Raw genomic sequence first — 27483 nt, 5'->3', positions numbered from 1 at the left:
ATTTGCATAACGACATCTTCAATGTCATTGTGTTTATGCAGATATTTTGCCGAACCTGTCCCGAAGTTAACATTGTGGAATGCCCGAGAGCGTTGTTGTCGACCGATATTGAATTAATTATTTCTAGCGGGGTGAGCTTTTTAGGTATACCTCACTTTAAAAAACGTTTTCGATTAGTATTGAGGATTAAAAATCAACCACACCCTAAATCCATTGTTTGATGTAGGTTCTTAAGTTCTTCGGAAAACCCAGATTCTTAAAGCCGGGGACGGAATAGCGCAGCGCGGTTATTACGTCACGAAATATGATACCTTTCGCGTGACTCAGACAAACAAACCATCTCAGTAGAAGAGGAATGACTGCAAATATAAATACTTCGTATCTAAATCCACTTAAAACAGCTACAAACTTGACTGAAAATGATGGAGTTCCTGGATCCAGGTTTGATGCTGACCCGGGAAACTATACTGTCTACCAGTTAAAGCGTTGGCTTAAATGCAGAGGCCTAAAAGTCACTGGAAAGCGTAGCGAACTGCTCGCACGTGTTCAGGATTGTATAAACGCTGGAAATTACCGCATTCTTGATCCGAGTATAGATGGAGGTAGGTGGCTCGATATTAAGGTATCCAAGGAATACAGCAAGGACGGAAAAATAATCAAAGAGCCAAAGAATAAAGTCCCTGAAATACCTACATCGGGCTGGAAAAACTTTCCATCCAATGACATACCGGCGCAGTTCAACTATGGACACGTTTATTTCTATGCTTTAGAATCACTTCCATCACGATCAGAAAGTGAAGTCGTAGATCAAACGTCTGATGATAGTGATGATGAAGCAAAGGGACACGGACTCGGACATATGACTGACAAGCCTTTCAAGAACGGACGTAAATATGTTGACTCTGGCTTCGTACACGACGTTACTGACAACAAGAACAGTGGTTATTATTTCCTTCGCGCGCACGTTTGGCCCTCAATGAAAACAGATCTTCCTCACAACGTATTGATAATTTTATCGATTCAAAGTGGTGCAGTTATACATGCATCGTGTGAGCCATGCAAAGCGTCAGAACTTGGCCGATGCAGCCACGTAGTTGCGGTTTTGCTGTTGTTATTAGACCACGTCAAAGAACACGGACATATCGTAACTACACCATGTACTAGCCAGGAGTGTTCATGGAACAAAGGAAAAAAGAGAAAGAAAAATCCCAAAAGACTCTCAGATGCCAAATATCCCTCCAAAAAAAAGAAAACACAAGTTCAAGTTATAGATTTCGATCCACGACCGCCTCAATACAGACAGGTAACATCGTCAATGACCAATAACTTTGTCTCTCGGCTACAATATGAAAATGCTAAGACCGGGAAAATTTCTATGTGGACGACACAACTGAAGGTTTCATATAATGATTACTCAGTAGACGATATTTGCTTGCCTTTGTTAAGAGAGAAGGTAGAAATCCTTGTTAAGAACTTAACTCCCTCATCACTCACCCAACTTTCTGACACAGAGCAACAGAGCCAAAGTGAAAAATGGCACTCTGAGAGATGGCTTCGACTAACCGCCTCCAAATGCCTTGAAGCTGTTAAGATTGGAAAACTTGTACTTGATGGATCCAAAAGTGCAGCCAGTCGAAGTGCGAAGTTTATATCATCTTACAAATGGAATATGGAGAGTGAAAACTACCAGTCTGTTTGGATGGCAAGAGGCTTAGAAAATGAAGCCGATGCTATATTGAAATACCAAGCTCAAACAAAGCATCAAGTTGTGGCATCTGGATTGTGGGTTAATCCCAAATACCCCTGGCTAGCATGTTCTCCTGATGGTCTTGTGGAAGAAGATGGTTTGCTAGAGATTAAGAGTCTAAAGGTTTTTCATGATCACACTATTCAAAGTGTGATCCAAGAGTCTGTTCTATCACAGGAAGTCATGAAAAGGCAGTGCTTTTACATAAAAGACAACGAATGTCTTTTAAAGCACAGTCATTCATATTACTATCAAACACAAATGCAACTCCTTGTAACAGAAGTGGAAGTCTATCGGGGTATCTTGAATCACTATTACATCTTCCCCAGCAGCAATGTTTCGTACTGACCATTTTGTCAAAAAAAACGACGAGAAAATATAAAGAAACTAGCGAGCGTAATGAAAACCGCTTTACATTTACTATGACCTTTGTGTTCTGTTTGTCTGAGTCATGCGGGGGGTCCGATCTCGTGACATCTATTTTTAGTATAACCGCGCTGCGCTATTGATATCAACTGGGGAGAACAGGGCTGAATTATTAACCCGGGATAGGTTTTTAATTACACGGATATATTGTAAGCACTCTATTTCTAAAAGAACAAAGCAACAGTAATCTACCTCTCTGAATTCAATGTAATTTAGTATGGCATTGCATCGAAACAATCAAGTGAATTTAGGGCTTAGTTGATATCTTAATCCAGTTCAAACGCACGGGCTCGGTTTTGCATTAAAACTGCAAAACCTCAGGCATGCGGCCCTCGGTCTTGAATTCTAATGCAAAACCTCGCCCTAGCGTTTGAACCTTTATATATCGATTAAAATCGAAATATATCGATTGGCATATGCCTAAAGCAGTTAAGTGAATAATTTGTAGAAACAATATGTACATGCCATGCCTGGCTGGAACTGAAAAAAATTAACATTGACTTAGAGTCACACAAAATTTATACTTCTATTTTAAGGTGACTGCCTACTTTTGGAAATTGATTTAAGCTTTTTTTAAAACTTCGATTTTCCGAATTGAAATTTAATGCTAATTCCAAATCTGGAAAGAAAAATAGGGTGTCCCGAATTCGTTTTCGAGATAATCAGCATTTAATGGAAGCCTACGCACGAGCGTTTGGAGTAAAAATTGCGCCACCGGAAGTGATTAGAAAAAAATTAAGATTCATAAGATAATAGTTATTTGCAGACTATATGATTGCACGAATAAAGGCTAGTCAATCATTCTACAATAATACATGAATATTTTCGACAAAAAGACAAAGAGAGACATTGATTTGTCATATTTTGTAGTTTCGGTGCCATTAAAAAATCTCATAAAGTCGAACAAAAATCCCTACAAAAATCTATTTTTTCACGTGTTCCTGATTTAAACTTTTCCTAAAATGTTGATATAACCTAGATTTTTAGGAGTTTTTTCGAATGAGCTATCAAAAAATATAGAGTCCCGTGCAAAATTTGAGGGTTTTGCCCTGTTGAAGCTCAAAACGCGTATGGTTCTTCAATAAAATCTTGTAGATTTTTCAGCGGTTTTTGAGAGCGCGCACATCGTGGACTCAAATCGAACGTTCAAAAGTAGGCAGCCAACTTAAAGTGTAACTAAGGTCCCGTCCACAATATGCAGGATAAATTTGAATCCGCAACTTTCACACCGAAACCGTCCCCACATGAAAACGGAGAAAATGTTTCGCGTCCACACTAGTCCGATCAGAGGCGGCAAAAACGCTTCATTGCACATCTGAGCATGCGCATCGAAGTTGAAATTGAGCCCGCGGTGAATTTTTAGCCTCCCCGCCATGTTCCATGACAATCATGACGTCATCGTATTTGAAAAGTTCCGGAAACGAAATGTTCTCGCCGGCTTGTGAAGCACTTTTAAGGGATTATGACCTAATTTCTGACAAATTCATTCAAAAAGGTCACTTTGTCAATTCGATTTACGTGATTTTCACCACATCATAAGGCAAGCTATATCAACTCTAATATTTAGTCGCTAAAAAGTTCAAAATTGCAATAGCGGTGTGAATCACAGAAGTTTTAAATCATTAAAAAGATATTCATTCTACTGTCCTGGAGTGTACAGCCAGTGGTGTACAATTTGATTGTATCAAATTTCCGATATAATGAATATTTCCCTATCTTGTCGTGTTGTGACTGCAAGTTGACAAGTAGTGTGACATGCATAACGCAACGCTGTTCATATAAGCGCCACTCTTTCTTAAGGTGGCTCGACTGGGCTTTGTTTGTGGCGTACCTTCGAAGTTTGAACAGGAAATGCTTAATAATAAGCTAATTTCAAATAAAGTGTTATGACATGTCAGGAGAGAGATTCAAGTTTAACATGAAATACAGTTTATGAAGATCGGAGTTGCCATAGCAACACAGTAACGTCACGTCATTATTTTATACATTTCATTTTAGGCGAAACCAGACGTTTGTTTAAAAAATGGTTAAAAAGTACTTAAAGTTCATAAGATCGTTTTCAAGTTAACGAAGATTCGACTATTCTTACGGAAGCGTTTCGAAGTTGATTCCCATTGGAACCTTTTTTGCACCAAAAACGTAAACAATCCAATACAATTAGTTCATGTGACCGAAACCTTTCCTTTCTGAACTAGGAAAGGCCTTTTTTGGCTCGTAGAGTTGTATTACCATTCCACTAGTCCTTCTGAGAAACGGAAAGAAATCGCTTTATTCGATTGCGAGAAATATGATTTCAAGCCTAGTTAGTAGAGTTGTGCCTTTTGCTCCTTTGTCAAAGACTATGTAAAACTTACTTATCCGAGGATGATTTATTTTTTAAACTTCGAAATCAATGCAGTGTGTGCAGTGTAATTTGTTTAATATTACTGAGCAGTAGTTTGTTCTTTCCAATAGGTATGATGTGGTTTTGTTTAAGCGAGGAATCGCCAAAGACCTCAAGGAAATACACCAACAGTTATGGGTTGACATGAACATCGATGGAAAATCACCAAATATGAAAACTATCCTCAAGCTGGAAGAAATTATTCATCGCTTGGATGAAAGAATCGAATTAACTTCATTGACAAAGAAAACAGAGGTGACAAAGAAAACAGAGGTGACAAAGAAAAAAGTGGTGACACACAAAACAGAGGTGACAAAGAAAACAGAGGTGACAAACAAAACAGTGGTGACAAACAATACAGAGGTAACAAAGGTTGAAGTTTGTCCAGAAATATACAAGGGGGCAAAGGAAGGTTATTCATATTATGAAAAGGGTTGGGCAATGATAAAATGTACCGATGCCAAACCAATCAGATCCCTTATAACAATCCTTATTAATACTATAGCATATTCACAACAAGATGAAAAACATGTAAAGAATGTTTTAAAAGGTATTTCAGACACATATCCAACTGTACAAGTTTACTTAGCAACAAGAAGTAATGATCTGAAAGAGCATTCCAAGGGATACAAGAACGTGGATGTAGTTATGATCAGTAATGCTCAACGTTCGGCAACCACTTGGAACTTGTTGATTTCTAAGGCTTCTACACCTTATGTAGTCATAGCAAGAGATGTGGTTCACTTTTCATGGCTTTGTCAGCTTGAGAGGCAAATTCGTGTTGTCAGTGAAATCCCTAAAGTTGGTGTTGCTGGTGGGTCTTTCCGCAACCTATCTGGTCACTGGCAAATGGGATGCTTCCAGAGGGGTATTTCTATTCCAGGAATGAATGCATGTTTTGTGACTACTTGCAAGGCCCTTTTGTTGCTAAGAAGGCTTTGTTAAATTTTGATACAACCCTTCAAGATGAAGTTATATTTGAGGATCTCTTTCTTGGATTAATTAAAAGTGGCCACCTTTTGATGGGCTGTCCAGATGCTATGTACTTTACAACAGATTATTCTACATTTGCGAAACAAAAAGACAGAAATGTATGGATGGAATTAGCCAGGAAGTGGGAACTGAATCGAGTGTTGCTTCCGGTTGGTGTAAAACACTCCTTCTCATGTAAAGACATTGACATAAAATGCACCAGGGATTTATCAAGGTCTTTTTTATTACCGGTGTGCTGCCAGGAACGATATGCTGAACTTATGCGATTTATACAGACATTTTCTGACAAGCATAATATTTCATTTGAACTCGACTGTGGCTCAGTTTTAGGAACTGTCAAATATGATGGATTTCTTCCTTGGGATATAGATGGAGATCTAGCTGTTCTCTCTTCAGATATGAAAACATTTGGTGAAAGAGAGACAATTGAACATTTTAAGAAATATGGTTATAGCATAACTAATTTTCAACCTCCATATTATGACCCAAAGACAAAATTAATGACTGGGGGAGTAGCTATTGTCAGAGATGCTGAAATATCTTTTGAACTTTATGGAATATCATTCTTAACCTGCCCCCAGTTTCTTCCATCTGATTTACAGAAATCTAACAGTATCACCAAAGCAAAAGTCAGGGTGTGATGTATGTTAATTAGGGGGAATAGGTTCATGCATATTCATATGTACTGAGACAAGACACAATTAAAGCGAGCCCGAAACACGACACAGGGGTTATTGGATCAATACAGTTTTTAGTCCGGGTATGTTTGCGAGAAATCGATATGGAAAAGAAATTCTCAAGCATGCGCAGTCATGGTCTGTCACACCAAATATGCAAAATAGTTATAGTTCTTACGTGAGTGGTACGTTTCAGAAATGCAAGAAACCTGGACACCATGCTTGCTTGGATAGCTTTGTTGCAGATGGGAATATTCCTGTATTTGTTCCATGATGGTAGAGAACAACATCATCAACTGGGCTTGGTATAGACACAGGGATCCCAATCACATAAAAACACTCAATCACATGATATTTAGGAAGAACAACACCAGCAAAGAAATTTCAACTGGGCTTGGTATAGACACAGGGATCCCAATCTTATGAAAACACTACATAGTTATCAATCTCAGTACTATGAGCTGGGACTCGACCTTGAACCACAGCTAGTAGTGAGAGGTTAGTGGTAAACCAATACGTGCCCATGCTACCATAAAGAAGATGGGCAATTTCGAGCAGCCTAACATAACTAGGCTTTGCTTAGGCTTTCTATAAACACAAGGACCCCACTCTAGGAAAGGAACGGATTAAAGTTCTTGAACCTCTCAGTAGCTTACATAATTTATTACGTGGTGAATCCCCTTTACATTTAATGCTAATCATTTATGTTTTAAATTTTTAAACTATATTTCTAAGATGTACATCTGGTACAGGGATGGTCTACTTTCCTCCTAAAAAAAGGAAAAAAAGCATGAACAAGATAGTGTAAAAATGTATAAGTTTTATTAGGAGCTGTCAATTGCTTAAGAGTTCTAACCAAGGAAGCACAATCCACATAGGCCTTAAAATGGGACGACGTTTCCCAGGATTTCTTTTTAAGATAAATTTTTCTAAGATAAATTTTTCTAAAATAAATTTGTCTAAGATAAATTTGTCTAAAATAAATATATTTTAATCAAGTAAATATATCCTGTCTAGTGCACCTGTTAACAAGAAGCTGAAGCATAGTGTTACTTGGCTGTGTCTAGGCTACCCAAGTACTGCTTAGGAGCGTTGAATAATAAAAATTATCACATTCTTAGCACATGGCCTATGCGCAGTCGCTCTTAACCTCCCCCTTGCAGAATATACTTGTTTTTGCAACTGAGAGAGGGGTTGTAAGCGACTGTGTCAAGGTTCAAAACGAAATAAAACCTACTGTATGCTTACCATAACTTTTGATCCATTTGTTCGGAGGAATCCATGCATTGAAGGCAAACTTGTACACTATAGGTGCATTACTTTTGACGAGAATCTATAATTGTTTTAAATAATACATTTTTTTAATGTGTATTTCTCTCTTTACTTTGCAGTTATTTCATTTACCAAACAATAGAAACCATGTATCAAACAATAGAAACTTTCTGCACAGTTTTTTTATGCAACAACTATGCAGAAAGTTTCTATTGTTTGGTACACCAATATGCCTGCCTTATCATTTGAGTTGAAAACGCTCTATTAACTGTACATGGTGGTAGCCTGAAATCAGGTCATTACCTTGTCAAGTTTCCAGTCATCAAAAAGTCCCTTGGTGTCTCTCATCACTTCGACTTTGGTGATAGGGTTGCCGACATACTTGGCAACGAATACGAACTCATCGTGCCTATAAGTAAAATAAGTGTGATTGGTAGTAGGTGACCGTGCACGTATTAAATTTCATAGTCGTTCGTGACATAATTCATAGTCATGTTTGACATGTTTGGTAGTCATTCAAAACGCAGTCTGCATTCTAACCGATGTTCAGTACCGTGACCGTACGCATGTGGTGTGTCATATTTCATAATCATGTGTGACATATTTCATAGTACTTCAAGATGCGGCCTGTCCAGTAATCGATCATCAGTACCGTAACCGTGTACGTCGTGTGACATATTTCATAGCCATGCGTGACATATTTTGTAATCATTCAAAATGCGGTCTGTCCCATCGATCTTCGGTACCGTGCCGTGACCGCGCAAGTGGTGTGACATATTCATTGTCTCGTTAAAACTTTGCAGACAGTCTTAATTTACAAAATAGCGCAGCGCGGTTATTACGTCACGAAATATGATACCTTTCGCGTGACTCAGACAAACAAACCATCTCAGTAGAAGAGGAATGACTGCAAATATAAATACTTCGTATCTAAATCCACTTAAAACAGCTACAAACTTGACTGAAAATGATGGAGTTCCTGGATCCAGGTTTGATGCTGACCCGGGAAACTATACTGTCTACCAGTTAAAGCGTTGGCTTAAATGCAGAGGCCTAAAAGTCACTGGAAAGCGTAGCGAACTGCTCGCACGTGTTCAGGATTGTATAAACGCTGGAAATTACCGCATTCTTGATCCGAGTATAGATGGAGGTAGGTGGCTCGATATTAAGGTATCCAAGGAATACAGCAAGGACGGAAAAATAATCAAAGAGCCAAAGAATAAAGTCCCTGAAATACCTACATCGGGCTGGAAAAACTTTCCATCCAATGACATACCGGCGCAGTTCAACTATGGACACGTTTATTTCTATGCTTTAGAATCACTTCCATCACGATCAGAAAGTGAAGTCGTAGATCAAACGTCTGATGATAGTGATGATGAAGCAAAGGGACACGGACTCGGACATATGACTGACAAGCCTTTCAAGAACGGACGTAAATATGTTGACTCTGGCTTCGTACACGACGTTACTGACAACAAGAACAGTGGTTATTATTTCCTTCGCGCGCACGTTTGGCCCTCAATGAAAACAGATCTTCCTCACAACGTATTGATAATTTTATCGATTCAAAGTGGCGCAGTTATACATGCATCGTGTGAGCCATGCAAAGCGTCAGAACTTGGCCGATGCAGCCACGTAGTTGCGGTTTTGCTGTTGTTATTAGACCACGTCAAAGAACACGGACATATCGTAACTACACCATGTACTAGCCAGGAGTGTTCATGGAACAAAGGAAAAAAGAGAAAGAAAAATCCCAAAAGACTCTCAGATGCCAAATATCCCTCCAAAAAAAAGAAAACACAAGTTCAAGTTATAGATTTCGATCCACGACCGCCTCAATACAGACAGGTAACATCGTCAATGACCAATAACTTTGTCTCTCGGCTACAATATGAAAATGCTAAGACCGGGAAAATTTCTATGTGGACGACACAACTGAAGGTTTCATATAATGATTACTCAGTAGACGATATTTGCTTGCCTTTGTTAAGAGAGAAGGTAGAAATCCTTGTTAAGAACTTAACTCCCTCATCACTCACCCAACTTTCTGACACAGAGCAACAGAGCCAAAGTGAAAAATGGCACTCTGAGAGATGGCTTCGACTAACCGCCTCCAAATGCCTTGAAGCTGTTAAGATTGGAAAACTTGTACTTGATGGATCCAAAAGTGCAGCCAGTCGAAGTGCGAAGTTTATATCATCTTACAAATGGAATATGGAGAGTGAAAACTACCAGTCTGTTTGGATGGCAAGAGGCTTAGAAAATGAAGCCGATGCTATATTGAAATACCAAGCTCAAACAAAGCATCAAGTTGTGGCATCTGGATTGTGGGTTAATCCCAAATACCCCTGGCTAGCATGTTCTCCTGATGGTCTTGTGGAAGAAGATGGTTTGCTAGAGATTAAGAGTCTAAAGGTTTTTCATGATCACACTATTCAAAGTGTGATCCAAGAGTCTGTTCTATCACAGGAAGTCATGAAAAGGCAGTGCTTTTACATAAAATACAACGAATGTCTTTTAAAGCACAGTCATTCATATTACTATCAAACACAAATGCAACTCCTTGTAACAGAAGTGGAAGTCTATCGGGGTATCTTGAATCACTATTACATCTTCCCCAGCAGCAATGTTTCGTACTGACCATTTTGTCAAAAAAAACGACGAGAAAATATAAAGAAACTAGCGAGCGTAATGAAAACCGCTTTACATTTACTATGACCTTTGTGTTCTGTTTGTCTGAGTCATGCGGGGGGTCCGATCTCGTGACATCTATTTTTAGTATAACCGCGCTGCGCTATTTACAAAACAAATTCAATTATACTCACGCTCCTTTTTCAAATAGGTTGCCACCCTTAGTCAATTTGATTGAGTCTGTGTTTCCAAGACTACCATATATCTTGATATGCACATTAGCGTCTGTCCCAGCTCCCCACTCGTCACTCGTTACTACTTCGATTCTGTAGAGAACTGGAGGTTTTAAGAATGAGTGCATTAGGTATTACGTGACATTATTTTGGTGTAAATCGTGCCTTTTTTGGTGGACAACGTTCATGACATTGATTCCGTAGTGTTTCAAATAATTACATCTCGAAAATTTTGAAAATAAAGATTGGAGAGAGGAGAATCAACCACAATGACATACCCTAATAGAACAGGTTCTTTTTCCAAGGTGTTTTTCACACCTTTCAAGGTTGCGTTACTGGGTCACTAAACACCAGCTGGAGTCGAAAAGCAGCCCAATATATTTGTTCAACTCAATTTGAATATTGATTTCACGCAACGGTTATTTGGGCGCGATATCTTTTCCAGTTTATTTCCATTCATTATGTTCCAATGCTTTTCGTTTGTTTTTCTTAAAAAATGAATCACTAAACGATACGAACAAATTTCTTTTTGAAACATTTTTTCATTCAATAATACTTTTCAGAATCGAGAAATTGGAAAGATACACTCGAATGGCGCTCTTTTAACGTAATTACTCGAGAATATCATAGCGGTTAAGAGTTAAAATCGAAAGGAAAATAAGTGTTTATTCATCGTTTCAGCTCAGGCTGATCGCTGTCTTATGATATTCAGAAAACTCAAATTTAGGTTCAAATGCAAGCTTTCCTCAAGACAAACTATTATGATATGAAAAAGTCTGCTATGGCGTCGGACATTAAATTGATTCACTTACCGGTTTGGATGGACGGGTGAGCGAACTCAACACATACAGTCAAACAGAAGACTACAAGAACAGCTTTCAAGCTATAAAAATCCATCTTTATAATCGCTCAAAACTTATCAGCAGTTCAGCACGATGAGAAAGTCAAGAGGCGCGCGTTACGGTTGTCCCGTACTCTTCTTTATAAGATGCACTGATCTTTTTAGGAGGGTGGTACCTAGGGGAAACCGTTTGTATCCGTTGGTCCCTCTCGGCTACATAATTGGTCTATCGTCTTGTTTCTTAGCAACGTGAAGCACTGTTTAAATATTGGAGGGAATACCAATCCCGCCAACTCACGCTTCCAGGCAACACTGACATGACTTTTTTGGCGATATTATTATTAATATTATTATTATCATTATTATTATTACTATTATTATCCCTTTTGAGATCACGGCTCTCTTATGCCTGAGGGGCTCAAGAACTACAAGAAGAGTACTTAGGAACATAAAGGACATAGACTTGGATGTCGAGACTGCAAATGCAGCAATTAGCTAAATATTTAAATCCCCCATATATATGAATGTTTGCCATTATTATCATTATCTTAAACGTATATTATTAGGATTAGTTTTTACTAAATAGATTTTATGGTTTTGATTGCAACATGACAGATGACAAATGATCGACATTACTTTATTTCATATGCAAGGTTTTGTTCTCGTTAATAAAATTGTCTGGTGTTTAGGAAACAGTCATTATTAATCGCCAGGGGACTAGGATTTTTGGTGTTACATCAGTCATAAAGATTAACTAAATCCAAAAGGGCCTCTACATTTTGAAAAATAATTTTACTCGGTGGTTGCTATTTCCTCATATTTGCATTATTTACCCACCCCCCCCCCCTCCATAACTGTCAGTGTATAGCTTATCCCCTTCCAGTTCTCTATGATCCTATTATGATCCTCCCTTAATCGTACGACCCCACAAGCGATATATAATACTTAAATACTTTTCCCAGTATCTACTGAACAAAATGCTGCTGGACCATAATTGTCTATGGTCACCACATTTTAGGAATTTTTAAAGTTTGCCATTTGATTTGTGCCCGTTAAGACACAATTCGTCATGGCAAAACAACTAAAGATAAACAAGCATCAATTAGAAATTGAAATATTAAATTAATTTTTTGTAAGAGTGAGTTTACTTAGCCCGTGAAACAAACATTGATTGTTAATGTGCAATAGTTAAATAGACACGAAAGAACACAATGGAAATAAGACGTGTGTACTAGCCTCTATTTTAGTCTACTAACTATTACACGGGTTAAGTAAAAGCATTCCTAATTGTCCCACTTAAGGTAAGGGGGAATAAGTTTGCGTTTCCAGACGTCAATATTTTTGTGGTAGTAGTATGCGACTTCATCAGTGTCAGTATCCGAAATCTATGCATCAATAGTATATATATGTGTGGCATGGGTGCCGCGAGAGGGCTGCTAATGCAGTATTTTTCAAAAGAGGGTTCAGGAACGTTAGATAATGTCAGGGGCGACAGCAACGATGATTAAATGATTGAAATGATCAGAAAAAAAAGCACTCGGAAAAATGAAAACAGAGAACGAAAAATTCCTTTCTCCAAACATATATCAAAGTTCCTTCACAGAGGTTTAGCGCGGTGTAGTCCAGTGGTAAAAGACGATAGAGGTGATATGCGGTGAGAGCAGATATCTGCACTGCAGGTTAAACATATATCAAAGTTCCTTCACAGAGGTCTAGCGCGGTGTAGTCCAGCAGTAAGAGGCGACAGAGGTGGTATGTGGTGAGAACCGTACGAACCAAATCCATTATTTTCCATGACACGAAAACTGAGCTTGTGCGACACTGCAAATCCGTCCGCTCCTTCTAGTTGCGTCAAAAGTATAAGAACTTGCCTGAGAACAACAAAACCAATATCAATAGCTGTTATTACAGTTGAACCCACAATAAGATAATCTTTTGTTTTAAGAATCATACAAGTGTGGCTATCTGGTCGATACAATTCTTGTTGTCTCATTTGCATCGCATTTGCATGCATCCATTATATCTGCTATTTTGAAGCTATACGTTAAAAGAAGAAGGATCGATCGACAATAGGATTAGCGCCAAGGGTAGAGACATACAGTATGGTTAATGACTGTTGTCTGTAGAGAATGATCAATCGATATAAGCAAGAGAAAATGATTTAAGATGGCGCAACGTGATTAGATATGACAGGAGATCCTCCATTTCTTTCCTTTCGTAGAAAACATTGGTTTCGGTTACAACATTGCATGTATTATGGTAGCCCACACAACACATAAAATTGCGGGCAATAAAATCGTTTTCTAAGATGTCTTTGCTAAATGTGTGATACTGATGGAAATTGGCTCGATGCTCTATGGAAGTACCTATGCTACGGTTCAATGCTACTGTGAAGTTTTTTTTGCTATATACATCACTTAAATGTGAAATCCCTCTTCTTCAGAGCTAGAGATGCTGCTTGCAGCAGTTGAACCGTGTATCCGAAGCTTCAGGGATTTCAACGCAATGGACCTCTTTACCTTGGGCGTAACGTTTTCTCATTTCAGACAATGTGTTATTCTCTTGAGAATAATATTCTTTGTTTGAGTTGTATCCATATTTACGTGTCTTCACATGCGCAACCGTTAAACAAAGAAATGATACTCTAGGGAATGACACGTGGTCTGTAATGGCAAAACATTACGCCCAAGGTAAAGGGGTCTACTCAATAGGAGTATACGAAGTTGCATACCGATGAAGTGGAGGGACGCTGTCTGCAACCACCAAAGAGCCCCTTGTTGAGACGATATTGAAGCTCTCTGAGCAGTCACAGTCCACGTACAGGTGATGGTTGGGACGGCGATTCTCTGCAACCACTATCAACCCTGCCATGCCTTTAGCCAAGAAATAACACGTTACTCCAGAAATGCCCTATGATAAGATCCACATGAACCAGTGTTAATTATATAGCATTCTATGCAGCGCTGTTTGCACCCAACAGCCTTGTTTGTCCGTGCTGGACCACTAAAACCTTACCCCGTGTGTTTTGCCGTTCTTGATAACTACATCCAACATAAAGTCGGCCAGACAATTCTCAGGCATTGGAACCTGTTCAACGAGTACTGCCCTTGAACTGTGTATAGCCAACACGTAGCTTGGAAAACTATCCTCGTCTGTAACTGCCTTGATCAATTCAGGGTCAGCGAGCTCTCTGTCCGAGCTAATTGTCCAATGGTTAAATGCTGTACACACTGGAATAATAAAGAATAGCATTGTGAGCTCTCTATTAGAGTAGAACAGGATGGATGCCGTAGTCTGTGAAGGGGAAGGGAATACGGAAGGGACACTTTCTCCAATCCAATCCTCTAGATCTCGGCTCCCTCTTGTCTAAAAGGAAGAGATTCATTAGACTAGATTAACTTACTCTTCAATTTCGTTTGAGTGAAAATTGTAAGAGTATTGGGTTTTACTCAAGCATTTTTCTTTGAGGTAGGTTAAGTGAGGTACGACTTCGTGATATGATGACTAAAACCTCCATGCATTAGCATAGCCCATGATGCACTCGTGCGGGCGCCACCAAAGGAACCCCGCACACGAAAACCGATTCATTATATTACCTATCATGTAAGTGCCTTCCTCTAGGATCCCACTGCACATGACGCTTGATTTCACCTGGCGTTTGCTTCTCATGACAAAAGAAACAGGCTTCGGACTGGAGTCGCCAGCCGCTGTTGAACGACACACGACGATCAAGAGGTCGAGAGGAGAGCGTTTGTTTTCTGCAACACCTCTGGGAAAGAACAAGATTTGGTGATTGGAATGACAGATCCGTTATCTTGGTGAGTAAGGTTAATGTTGCTTGTTGGTTCTCACTCAGTCTTTTGTGTTTCGAGGGTTTTCCTCTATTCTTGTTGGTTGTTAGGGAATTTAGGAGCTCTACTTCACCCTCCCCTCCCCCCAAAAGAAGAAATGTTTAGGAAACTAAAAGAAGAAAGAAAGAGTCGGCCCGTTTTGTTTTCTCTTTCTGCTCGTCCCTCCCAAAACCTCGAGGGAGAAATGAAACCTGTCCCAGATCGTTACATTTTCTCGCGCAGCTCATTGGCTAGGGTCAAAACCTCACCTTATACCAGCTTGAAAGAGACAAAGATCTAGCTCTGTCGGTGCAAATACAGTTGCCATGGCAACCTTAGCTGGTCCCAGCGCAAATGGAGGAAAGCAGCCAGTCACACGCACATCAGCCCAGTCTTCACGTATCTTGCAGACGTCCACACTGTCGAAATAGCTGAAAACATAAATTATCAATACTTAGCACGTGTATCGTAATTTTTATTCATTAAAAAAAATCATAACAATCTTGGTCGCCAATGATTAATGATTTTAAAATCCTGACCAAAAGCACCAAGGGCTTTGCACGAGAAGCGCTTTAACTTAGAAGCATTACTGATGAAATTGCGCGCGCGCGTGTGTGAGTGTGTCGTAACTATGTCTTTTGCGGTAATTCCCAGGGCCTAGTTGTACGAAAGCCGGTGAATAGCGCTATCCGATGGATAAATCCTTATCCAGCGGATAAGACGATGCTGTTACCCAATAAATTTATCCACTGAATAAGATTCATCCGTTCCGTCGGATAGCGCTATGCAACCTTCGTACAACCGGGCCCAGAACTTCCGAAGGAAACGACAACCCACTTCTTGGCCAATGTCAAAGATAAGAAAGACGATTACATTTACTGTGGACTAAACATTTGTATTGCACGTCACACTGGTGTCTACGACTACGAAGAAATAGTTCTCCCTTACTTACTTCATAAAGTCTGCCAGGGATATCCAGAAGACGCCCTCTTCTGCCCCGTGTGCCATCAACTCATGTCTCAGCTCAGGCGTCCAGATGGATGATGCGTCAGACCACTCACCTTTCCATGAGAACCTACCCCATGGATTGCGCAATCTTAATAACCTGAGTAAAACAAGAGATGTTATTTTTTTATTGACTTTCAGTTATAAACGATGTAAAAAACTGCCCGTCAATGGTGTCAACTGAACAATTATTAATTTGATCTGTGTATCTCTACTGGTGATCAATGGACCTTTTACGACTTCGTCGCTCACTTGTTGCGCTTGACAATTTTTTCCATTCGCTTGAATAAAAGACTCGTGGGAGACAAGAGAGTTCGACTTGGGGCAGATCTAACAGATACTTTCTTTTATGAATGAATGAATCCTTTTATTAGGCTATTAAAACACTATTACACACAAGCATAGTGTAATACTAGAGCTAAACTTGTGTTTCAGCTGAATTGCACGCAGAGATAAGAAACTGGATGAGGTACTGTACCTGTGTCCGTGAACATCCTTGACGTCAAGAACAGAGTAGGCGTGGTGGGTCTGTAGACCTACGTTGTTAAATGTTGCTTCTTCTTCAGGCTTTGAGTCACCACCACACGAGGCACCCATTAAAAATCTAATGGATTGAGATGGTTGATAAAATGCACTTTAAATGCACTACTAGTGGATAATATAATGGTCTTCAGGGAGTACCTGATGTCTAGAAGCTTATTACCATCATCATCGCCATTACCACATTACCATCACCATCACCATCACCGCCATCATCAGCATCCCCATTATCATCATCACCATCACCATCATCAGCACCACCATCATCATTATGACCATTATCGGTACCACCACTCCATCATCATCATCATCATCATCACAATCATCGGCAACACCAACACCATCATCACCATCATTATTATCACCACCATTATCATCATGACCATTATCAGCATCATTACCATCATTGGCATCACCATCACCATCATCATTATCACCTTCACCAGCACCACCATCATCATCATGACCATCATCAGCACCACCACCACCATCATCATCATCATCACCATCATTGGCATCATCATCACCATCAGCACTGGCTACTACCAGTAGTGTCACCATCATACTGTTTAGTTATAGCATGGTTGGCATTGCAGTTCTACCCACCCGGCAGTTCTTGAGCTGAGTAACTTGACCCAAATCATGTCCACATCTATGTCCTCCCCTTCACCTGTAGAACTGCTTGGCTGTTCTGTTACAAGGAAAATGTTAAGTTAAAATAAAATAAATAGGATTTAGCAGTGGCATTTCCACAGAGTGGTTCTTCTGCCACTGAATTCCAATTGGAATTTAGAAGTCAATTTTTACGGAGGGAGGAAAACCGGAGAACCCAGAATACCCAAGAAGCAGAGGAGAGAACCAATGAACAACTCAATTCACATACAACATCAAGCCCAGCAGAACTCGAACCCGGGTTGCATTGGTGAGAGGTGAACCTCTCACTGCTACACCACCCATGCTTCCCATATGTATGACCTACAAAGCATGCAACATACCACTCAAATAAAAGTCAAAAAAATGCATTTGTTAAAAAGAAATGTCAGTGGGCATGCGCAGTTATGGAGAGGTTTCCATGGCAATAGTAGTGGTTACCATAGTAATGCTAATGGCTACCATGGAAACAACAGTAGGTACATTATATAGTAATAGTAGTATTATACTGATAATTGACAGAAAATTGGCTAATATTCTATTCTTACTGTGTAGCATGATGCTCTCACAAGGTGCTCCAGTTAAGGTCTCTAGTCCTTCAATGGACCTTCCTGCCGACAGAGCCTCATAACTTCCATGTAGTTTTGCCATGGCTTTCTCCATTAAAGGGACCCACAATTGACGTCGGTGAGCCTGGAATGAACATGGTGATTATCATGGGAAATTTACAGTATCATAATGGCTTTAAAGAAACATGTTACTCCTGGGCCCACTCGTAAGAAAAGGGTGAATAGCACTATCTGATGGATAAATCCTTTACTTATCCTAAATGGATAAGTCGATGCTGTTAGCAAATAAATTTATTCACTGGATAAGATTAAAATATCCATCAGATAGCGCTATCCAGCCTTCGTACAACTGGGCCCAGAAGTTCTAATTATAGGAGTTCTGCAGTTTGGAAATGAGAGAGAATGAATGGAAGAAAAAATAAACATGGACATTTACCTGTGAGTATACAAGATTTCCACGATCATTACAAGGTAAAAGGTCATCTACCAAGATGATTGTCCATTTTCCATCTTTACACAGCCGCAATTGATATACTCCCTCCTCGCACACTTCCCTAGTAACTAGAATCTTTTCAAGAAGATCAGGTCTCTCAGCTAGCACAGCTAAAGAACTAAGAAACCTGTCAAAAAAAAGTATGATGCTTGTCAGGATATTCAAAATTAACTGTTTCGCAAGTGTTAATCTTTAGTTATAATAGTTACTTATAAGTACAACGTACCAGCAGTCTCCTAGAACACCTTGCATGATATCTGAAGGCCTTGGATTCCTGAACACTGCCCAAGGAAGTTTCTTTCTTTCATGACTGAAGTTATCTATTTCATCTGGTCTTAACCACTGGGTAACACGGGGATGATCTGAGTGGCGCGGGCGCAAGTACAGTGACTTGGCAGCAGGTGGGAAGGAGTCATCCACAAATGGTATACCTAGCTAAAAAAAAAAATATCATACTATCGTTAGGTTAAAAAGATATGTACTGAAAGCTAGTGTGCATTCTGGTTGGCTAAACTAAGAGCTGTAACTGCATGTGTCAATAGAATCGAGTTTTGAGGTTGAAACTTTGACAAAATGGCCTTAAAACTGCAGGCCTCTTGGCTTCTAAGTAATCTGCTCAACACTTACCTTTTTGCAGTATTTTGTAATTCTGTTCCATTGTTCCTTAGCATAGTTCTCGTCCCTTTTTCTTCTAGATTCTACTGACATGCTTGTCTGCCTTTGAAATGTAATTCTTGTGGGACTAAAAGATGGAAAGCTATCCTCTGCACTATCCTCTATCGACTGTGGTGAATCTGTGGTCTCTTCTTTGTTTTTGCCGCAGACCTCACACACTAATGAGGTTTGAGAATTGTGAAAAGTGCATGAAGTGCATTTCCAAACTATATAAAAATACAAAATTTTGATAATAATTAGATAAATTATTTAGCTAACAAAACTCAATGTATGTGATTTTTTCCTAAGCTCTTGCATTTAAAGCCGCAATTCTGTTTTGATTTTAATGATTTGATGTACAAGATACCTTTTATGGTGATGTGAAAGCAAAAAGGGTAGGGAAATGGGGAATTTTTCAAAAGGAATAATAACAAAAATAGGGGGAGTTTATGAATGTATGACAAGAAAAAATTACAAAATTTGAGACTACCTAGCAACTTTACACATCTATTTTAAACAGTTATATGTGCATGTGGATGGGAGAGTGAGATGGAATGGTTGGGTTGAGGAGATTTTCAAAGATTTATATTTTTAATATTATTATATTTATATATAATATTTATGAATGATTTATTTTTTATTTTTTTCTAGTAATCATTCAAAATTGTTCAAACTTTCCCCTACTAAAATGGAAAGATCTCTTTCATTGAGAATTAATTTAGAGTAGAATGTACTGGTTAGTATACAGTCACTTTAAACATCTCCACACCCCATTCCTCTACAGTCCTCTTCCTAAATTATAAAAGACATTTTTAGCATAGATATCGATGGTGTCAAAACAAATTGCAATATTTAGAAATATCATTTTTAGAACTCTGTTGGGTTAAACTTAAAGCTAGTGAATAAGTACCTGTACCACAAATGCACCTACCATGCGCTGCACCCATTCCTGAAGTGGAAGGTTCATTAATAGACGAAGGGCACACTCCTCTTGGTACAATATTATCAGCTGTTTCAAAACCTGTGCTACCTGCGGCCTTCTTAGTATCACACATTTCACAATTCAACCTAGAATTTTCATTAGTAAAAGTACAACTTGGACAGTTCCACATTCCAGGAATAGAAGGTGGTGTTGACTCTGGTGTGGAAGCAATAGATGATGAAGGGAAGGGTCTGGGCTTAAAACCTTCATCTTCACATCTCGTTCCACAAACAGTACAACATAATCCAACATTATCAAGAAGAAGAGTCCGACATTTTGGACACTTAACGATCAGTTCGGGACTTTGCTGAGCTACATGAGTGTCAACATCAATTTTTGGGATTTCTATCTCTAAATTTGGGTACAACCTTTCTTGAGCTCTTTGAGATTGTCCCTCAGAAGATGAATATTCGTTTTGACGATTCGACCTAGAAGGTAAGCCAGATGAATGTAATTCTTCGTCGTCTGGGTCAGGTATTACTATATCTTCCTTAGGATTACCACAAGCTGTACACTTTTCTATAGATGAAGGGTTTTCTAAAGTGCATTTAACACAACTCCATGGTTTTTTGCCTCCAACAACACGTCTAAAAAGATTGTGAACTCCATTCAAAGTAGAAGCACTTGACTCGATCGCTTGTGTTCTTGCACATTTACACCCACTACATCGTGAATTGCCTTCTGGATTTTTTACACCACACGTCCTGCAAATCCAATATGTATTATTCTCTGCTCTTTTATGACCACAAGCCTTACAAACATCGTTATTGCTTTTGTTGTCCAATGTACATTCGCTACAAGTCCATAGTATTTCTTCTTGAGATGTCGACATTGTTATTCCCATCATATAAAAATGCCTTGTTTAAGCCACTCTTTCTTTCCTTATATGCAAAGCTTGTAATATCGACATCATCTACAAACCTAGATCACCGATATCTTTAGCACCATTATTCAGCGATTTACGTACTGAATTTATAAACATTTGTACGTTCACGTTTTTCGACGAATTTCACTATCGATGAAAAAAATCCCCTGGGGGAGAAGAGAGAATCATAGAAAACAATTTTTTTTTAAACTAAAAAAGAACCTCTTAAAAATCCCAAGCCTTTGGGAGTAAATTAACCTGACCTTAATTTTAATCGCTTTGTAATGATTTTCTAGCCAAAGCAGACAATTTTTCTTTTTATTAATATTTAATTTTAGTCGACTTGACCCTACCCCGGGTAGAAATTGGTGACGCTTTGGAATCGAGGTGACCTCATACGAAACCGGAAATAGTCATTGAAGCTCAATGTTTGTCAAATGGCTGAACGGGAAATTCCCCGTACACTTCCGGTTTCCAAGTTTCGTGCTTATTCCTTCAAATTTTGTGAGTTTTCATCGTTTAGTTGCCGATCTCGATTCTTTGAAAGTCCGAGATTAAATAAAGAGGTTGTTTTGTGGAAAAAGGGATAATCATTGGGGGAAAATTGGCAGAGTATTTTTCATTGAAATTAATTTCGATCAGCTGAGAAGTCTTTGAATTTCATTGGTCAAGCACTGACCATCACGTGTTGTCAGCCAGAAAGAACTTTATGGAAAACTTGTGATTCAGCTGATGCAAATTGTCATCAAGTGAAACCCAGCAATGATTGTAAGAAAGGGAGTTTCATGTTATTATAAGTTATTATTCCTGCTACAGGTGATAATGGAACTACTTATTATCACATCTGTTACCCTCTTGCATTATATACCTTTCATCTGAGAAAGAAGCTCTAGCTATGGGCTCAATTTTGGCATTATTTGTGGATCAGAAGACAGGGACAGATTGGAATATTCCCCTTTGCTCCTAAGCCACGTTTTGGGATTCTACAATAGTCAAATCTCCTTATGGGCACCTCTATATTATGGACACATATTCATAGTAGGACCTGGCAAAATCATCATGTATTTATGCAACCTCTATATTATTAGGATACCTTAGTTTAAATATTAGGCACTTTTTCTCTTGCCCTTCTGTGTCCTTAATATATCAATTCATCAGCACCATTATAACCGAACATTGTACTGGCCAATCTTAGGTGTGGGTGGATGTATTTCCTTAAGGAGATTCAACATCTATGTTGGGTACCCAGTACCCCCCCCCCCCCCCCCCCCCCCCAGGGTTGGGTAATAGATGGGAAATTTTGCCAATGACACACTTTTTGAAAAGAGAAGATTATTTAGCAAAATCCTGAAGTTTTCTAGGAACCCTCCCCCCCGTGTTGGGTAATAGATGGGAAATTTCCCCAGTGACACACTTTTTGAAAAGAGATTATTTAGCAAAATCCTGAAGTTTTCTAGGAACCCTCCCCCCTCCCCCACGTGTTGGGTAATAGATTGGAAATTTCCCCAGTGACACACTTTTTGAAAAGGGAAGATTATTTAGAGAAATCATGAAGTTTTCTAGGAAATCCTCAATCTTCTTTTTAAAAGTTATACTTTCTAGAAAATCCTGGAATTTCCGGTCAACGAATTATTAGAAAAAATCTTCGAATATTCTCATCATATCTAAAAAATAATTTTTAATGAAATTTGCATGACCCACACTTGACCGATCCCTCCATCTAATTTTCTAGCAAAATTGTTTAATCAATGTAAATGTACATTTTATACACAGAAAACTAAGAACCCCAACTGTCCACCAATGATTGGCAGCCATGTAGCAGGCAATTGTCAGCCAATGATTGGCCAGCTTTCTGGCCAATGATTGACCAAATGTCAGTCAAAATTTGTCAGCTGGTCATAAAGTACTTGATTACTCATTTAACCCATAAAGCAGTTTAAAGTGCCTTTGACACCTAATTCAAAATTTTCAGCATCGATTCTAAATGAAGTGAAAAATTGAAAAGAAAAATATTTTTATATGGTTTGAGTGATGCATCTTGGAGATATCAAGGTTTATACTTCCAATATGTTATTTTTATGTGACGTCAAAGGAGGCATTTCAGTTTAGCTGCCATCACATGGAAATTGAAACACTGATTACTATGAGAATTTTTTTGCTAGAACCTTTCTTGAAATCCTAAGTAAGACAATGTTTTATATAGGATACTTAACTGCCCTAGAAAAGTTTTGTATATTCAATGAAGCCTCCTTTGACATCACATTTTGTTGTCAAAAGCATTTGAAGAAACAGGACACTAAAGTGAAACAAGAACAGTCTGAAAGCCAAATTTGTAAAAGCAGAGATGTTGAGAGTTGAATTAAAAATATCTGGTGCTATATGTAGTTGTAAGGAACTTATTTTGACAACCCTATGTCTGCTATATATACTATAAAACATTTCTTACTAGGTAGCTTTAGGATGTTATTTATTTTAATATCACAATCACAATCACAATCAAAATTAAAATTAAAATTAAAATTAGAAAAACAAAGTACTCACTGATTATCACTGTAATTATTATTTCATTACATTTTACATTGTATTGACATTTGCTATCAGTAACAGGAAATGGAAAAAATATCATTGATGTGAATAACTGAAAAGATAATTACTATTTTGTTAATAGTGAACAATACAACACTCAAATCTGTGTTAATAGGTTGTTGCCAACAGCATACATAATTACAACCTACCACCATCTGATCTGCTGGCAATCTATCTTGAACCCTATCAACACCAATTCATTGGTCGTATTGTTATTGATATTATCCATAATTCATCCTTTTTATTCCTAATTTTTTATTCACCTCTGGCTTATGATTGACATGCTGACACAACTTGTGAAATTCATTACTAGTTCATAAATCTACATAAAATTTGGGACATTTTAAATTGGTATGCTAATTATATATTAACCACTAGTGCTGTACCGTGTCCTAATTGGCTCCTGAAACTTGTAAGTTTGTCGGTGGCTACAGTGTACTGCGCATGACAAAGTTCGCATAAGTACAAACATACAGATTTAGGAGCCAGTTAGAACAATGTTTTGAAGTCTGGTGTTCACACAGGCTACTGTAACCTGACTTTGGCATATTTTTCTATTTTCTTTTGACTATAATATAGTATAGGTGCCTAGTACATGAAGCAGAAATATGAAAAGGAAGAAAAAAACAATTTCACTTTACTGCCGTGCATGTTTGTTTCATTCTTTCAAGTTCCAACAAATGCTTAGGGCTGGCCATTTTGTCCACTCATGCTTTACGTGTCACATTCACCACTCAGCTGGAAATTTACACTCCAAAACTATCCTTAGTACTAGCTTCTTAGTTATATTTTGTTGCTGTTGGAGGTACTGGATGTCCAATTAAGAGTTTGAAACCCTTTAAGTCATCTACAATAGTACAGTGAAAGAGGATGTTTGAAATGACAACTATATATTCACAAAATGCAAAAAGGCTGTAGACTGCAGAGATGTAACCAATGTTAAGGATCATACAATATTTTTAAGCAACCAGGTACCCACTCTTACAGAGTAGAGAGTAGACTTTCTCATTCCTTGAGGAAGTGTAGAGCAATGTAGGTGAGGGCTAGGACTTTCAACAAAACATTATCACAAACCCTTTGACATTTTGACATGCTAACAATGGTCCACCAAGTTTCTTACCATGTATAAATATTAACAAGTTAGTCCCATATTTATCTTTCATTGATTTTTCATAACACAAATGGCATGAAGTATGATTACTAAGTATTTGTACCATGCTAACATAAGTATACAATTGTATATATATTTCAAAGGATACCTCCCGACTCACAATACCAGTTGTGTCTGAAGAAGAAGTACACAGCTAATGCAAATGAGCCATAGTTGACCCCTACCAGTGTTACCTTCCTTCGGAATGACTTTGTTTCCTGTAACAATATTAGATAATACCATATAATTGTCTAGTACATGGTATCTTGTACACTTAATTTGAATTCAATCTGTAGGTTAGCACTGGCTAAATTTGTCAGCGGTGCATTAAATATTCAGAGTTTCACATAGGGGAAAAGGGCCAGAGTTTCTTCCCGTTAACCTCAACAAATTATATTCTTTCCTTCTCGCCCATGGTGTGTTAATTTTATATTATGCCTGCATTTGTGAAACAAGGAAAAACCTAATGACATTACACTGTAGTGTTGAAGTAAACCTGCAGAAAAAACTGTCTGAACACTGCTTTTTACCTCGTGTGACTTTGGAGATTTTGAAGACTTATAACGTAGAAAGCAAGACAAAAGCATGTGAATCATTCCTGCCACCATGAAAAGGATGAAGCTCTTTTCATGCACACCTGTTGATATATTTTCAAGATAAATAAAAATATTTTATCTTCTCAAATATTTATTAGAAAAAATTAAATTTAATCTATTATTTTAATTCAATGTTTTGAGGCTGCCAGGGTTCAATCCCTGCTGGCCAAAGCATCATTCAGGGACTAAAATAACTTTGAAGGTGCTGCCTACAAATGGTTAAACCTTCACGTGACTTGAATGACCACATTAATAGAAATCCTGTCTCTCAACACTGAAAAAAAAAAAAAAAAAAAAAAATTCCCCCATTTCCCACAGGGTATAATCATTAGAATCAATGTTAGTAACTTCTACTTACTATAATTATCATCGGAGGAAACATATGTTAGCATCAAAAGAGCGAAGTTCTCAACAACCAAGAGAAGAGACTTAATCCTTGTCATCCATACAAACCACGTAGAAGGTGTACCAATGATTCTGTTATGTAGTATTCTATGCTCTAGAATAACTACTATTAAGCGCATAAATGAATGATATGCAATGCCTATTCTCCAGATGTATTTCTCAGGTGAGTAGTCTCCTGTGGCTGCACTTATGGATGGCAAATAGTTAGGGACCTAAAAATATAAAATAAATATAAATATACAGGCCTATCACTAGGACAAAGTGAAAGGGAAGTGTTTGTTTTTGTTAACTAGTTATGCCAATTTTTGATAAACATTTTACTGTGTTGATGGATCTTATTGCATTTTTTTGTATAGGAGGAGAGGGGGGTTCATTTGAACTATTAAACCACCCCTAGCGATTGGTCTGATAGGACAAGATCAGCAAACCCCCGGTTAAACATTAAACTACCCTGACTAAATTAATACCAACTCAATATATAGACAACACAAGTTTAGTATTGAAAAAATAAAAACAAGGTGTGCTTGTGCTCATGTTTGATCACCATTTGGAGCAGATAAATAATGAGTCTTAATTTTCAGTAATCCTGTTCTGTAGTCCTACTTGACTTTCAGCAAGTGCTGAAATCATGTAGTCTTATACCGTTTTTTTAAAAACAGATTTTAATTAGTTTTTAATTTATTGAAGAAATAGAAAAAGTGTGTGTGTGTGCTGTGTGCAGTCCTAATGCACACGGGGGTTGGCAGAACACGAGAGAATGTTAGGAGAAGCACAATGCATAGCAGAGTGCTTCTGGACACTTTTTGAGTGTTCTGCCAATCCCCTTAGTGCTTTATAAAGTCCTGTACACAGCACAGCAAGCAAGCAAGTGTTTAATTTCTTTTATAAAATACAAATTACAATAACAAAAGAGGACAAATATTCTGTATCTTATTTAAAGACTTCTGGGTAGACAAATTCAATATAATAAACTACAATATTGTGTTTTTTCTCATTAATCATTCACCCTTGTCCTTATTAACCATCTATAATTTGATATAAAATTGTAAAAATCAATATACTTCGGTTACCCTACAATGGGACTTCGTAACTTCATCAAAATGCAACAAAATTGAAAGAAGCACGCAAGATACACTTGATACTAAAGGCAAAAGACAAATAATCCCGGTAAGGAGAACGCAATCGACTTCCAACAATGGATTCCGCATACTGGTTGAAATCATATCATGAAAGGTGTGAACCGTAACGAGTATATTTACTGTAACAATCAGTTATTTATTAATTTATTTACATGAATTTACATATCAAAACACGTAACCATTGCACCCACAGAGAGGCTACAGCGGTCATAAAACAAAACCAATTTTGCTCTTTTAAAAACAAAACCAAATGAGTCCTTATATATATATATATATATATATTATTTTTTTTTTTGCGTAAAAAGATAATATTATCTTTCCCTCTGCTGAAAATGATTTTTGGAGTTTTGACAGTAAAGTCCTAAAGTCCTCATAAGTCTTACCTTACAATGAGTTTTTGTGACCTCGTCAAAGTGTAGTAAAACAGCGAAACATATGCAAAGAATGGCTGACGTGAATGGCATAAGAGCAATCATTTTATAGACAAAACAAACGTCTATGTTGATAAGAGGACCCTGAATGTCGGGCATGACCATCTTCGGATGATGCTTATGTTCCTTGGTTGATAAATGATTCTGGAACTCAGTTCGGACCGGGCCGGCCTTTGCTTCGTGGTCTCGTGTTTGACTTGTGCTAACTAAGTATAGATCTTTTAACGCCTGTCCAGAATAAGATGTTTGTTATGGAATGCTAGTCTATTCATGATTATAATGAATTGAATTGATCCTTTACATTAGTTGGCGTTAAAAGAACTGACACTCAGGGAAACACAAATCGCATCACCTTGTCAATGAACGAGCGCATGGCATGGA

The 27483-nt window shown here is 38.1% G+C and overlaps 3 protein-coding genes and 1 pseudogene across 4 annotated transcripts; 1 reads left to right on the top strand and 3 right to left on the bottom strand.

Annotated features, from left to right (window-relative positions):
- The first annotated feature begins 3986 nt into the window (after window positions 1–3986).
- On the top strand, window positions 3987–6406 carry LOC148906187 (uncharacterized; annotated as a pseudogene).
- A 466-nt stretch (window positions 6407–6872) lies between these two features.
- On the bottom strand, window positions 6873–11379 carry LOC116288379 (allene oxide synthase-lipoxygenase protein). Its single transcript, XM_031695165.2, has 5 exons — window positions 11178–11379; window positions 10327–10468; window positions 7802–7907; window positions 7475–7559; window positions 6873–6996 (listed from the first exon to the last, which is right to left on the bottom strand). Exons 1-5 carry the CDS (start codon window positions 11260–11262, stop codon window positions 6986–6988), a joined length of 429 nt encoding a protein of 142 aa, XP_031551025.1. The 5' UTR covers window positions 11263–11379; the 3' UTR covers window positions 6873–6985.
- Window positions 11380–11827: 448 nt separating this feature from the next.
- On the bottom strand, window positions 11828–20924 carry LOC116288388 (calpain-15). The gene is made up of 13 exons (XM_031695175.2): window positions 19880–20924; window positions 18922–19175; window positions 18521–18729; window positions 18238–18421; window positions 17781–17925; window positions 17188–17272; window positions 16520–16645; window positions 15989–16141; window positions 15306–15467; window positions 14803–14975; window positions 14222–14436; window positions 13938–14116; window positions 11828–13077 (listed from the first exon to the last, which is right to left on the bottom strand). Exons 1-13 carry the CDS (start codon window positions 20775–20777, stop codon window positions 12909–12911), a joined length of 2952 nt encoding a protein of 983 aa, XP_031551035.1. The 5' UTR covers window positions 20778–20924; the 3' UTR covers window positions 11828–12908.
- A 2321-nt stretch (window positions 20925–23245) lies between these two features.
- LOC116288398 (acyltransferase PGAP2) lies at window positions 23246–27464 on the bottom strand. Of its 2 annotated transcripts, none has more exons than XM_031695186.2 (5): window positions 27055–27464; window positions 25486–25744; window positions 25062–25168; window positions 24641–24749; window positions 23246–24300 (listed from the first exon to the last, which is right to left on the bottom strand). In XM_031695186.2, exons 1-5 carry the CDS (start codon window positions 27205–27207, stop codon window positions 24161–24163), a joined length of 768 nt encoding a protein of 255 aa, XP_031551046.1. In that variant the 5' UTR covers window positions 27208–27464; the 3' UTR covers window positions 23246–24160. The 2 variants fall into 2 exon arrangements, with proteins under 2 accessions (XP_031551046.1, XP_031551054.1); XM_031695194.2 differs by lacking the exon at window positions 27055–27464 and adding an exon at window positions 26603–26786.
- Window positions 27465–27483: the final 19 nt, after the last annotated feature.

This window comes from Actinia tenebrosa, unplaced genomic scaffold (assembly GCF_029948245.1).
Source record: "Actinia tenebrosa isolate PJP-AT-01 unplaced genomic scaffold, QUT_ActTen_1.0 PGA_scaffold6__47_contigs__length_16458017, whole genome shotgun sequence".
Classification (NCBI taxonomy): Eukaryota; Metazoa; Cnidaria; class Anthozoa; order Actiniaria; family Actiniidae; genus Actinia; species Actinia tenebrosa.
Note: the sequence above shows the minus strand (reverse complement) of the source record. Positions and strands in the feature narration are given on the sequence as shown.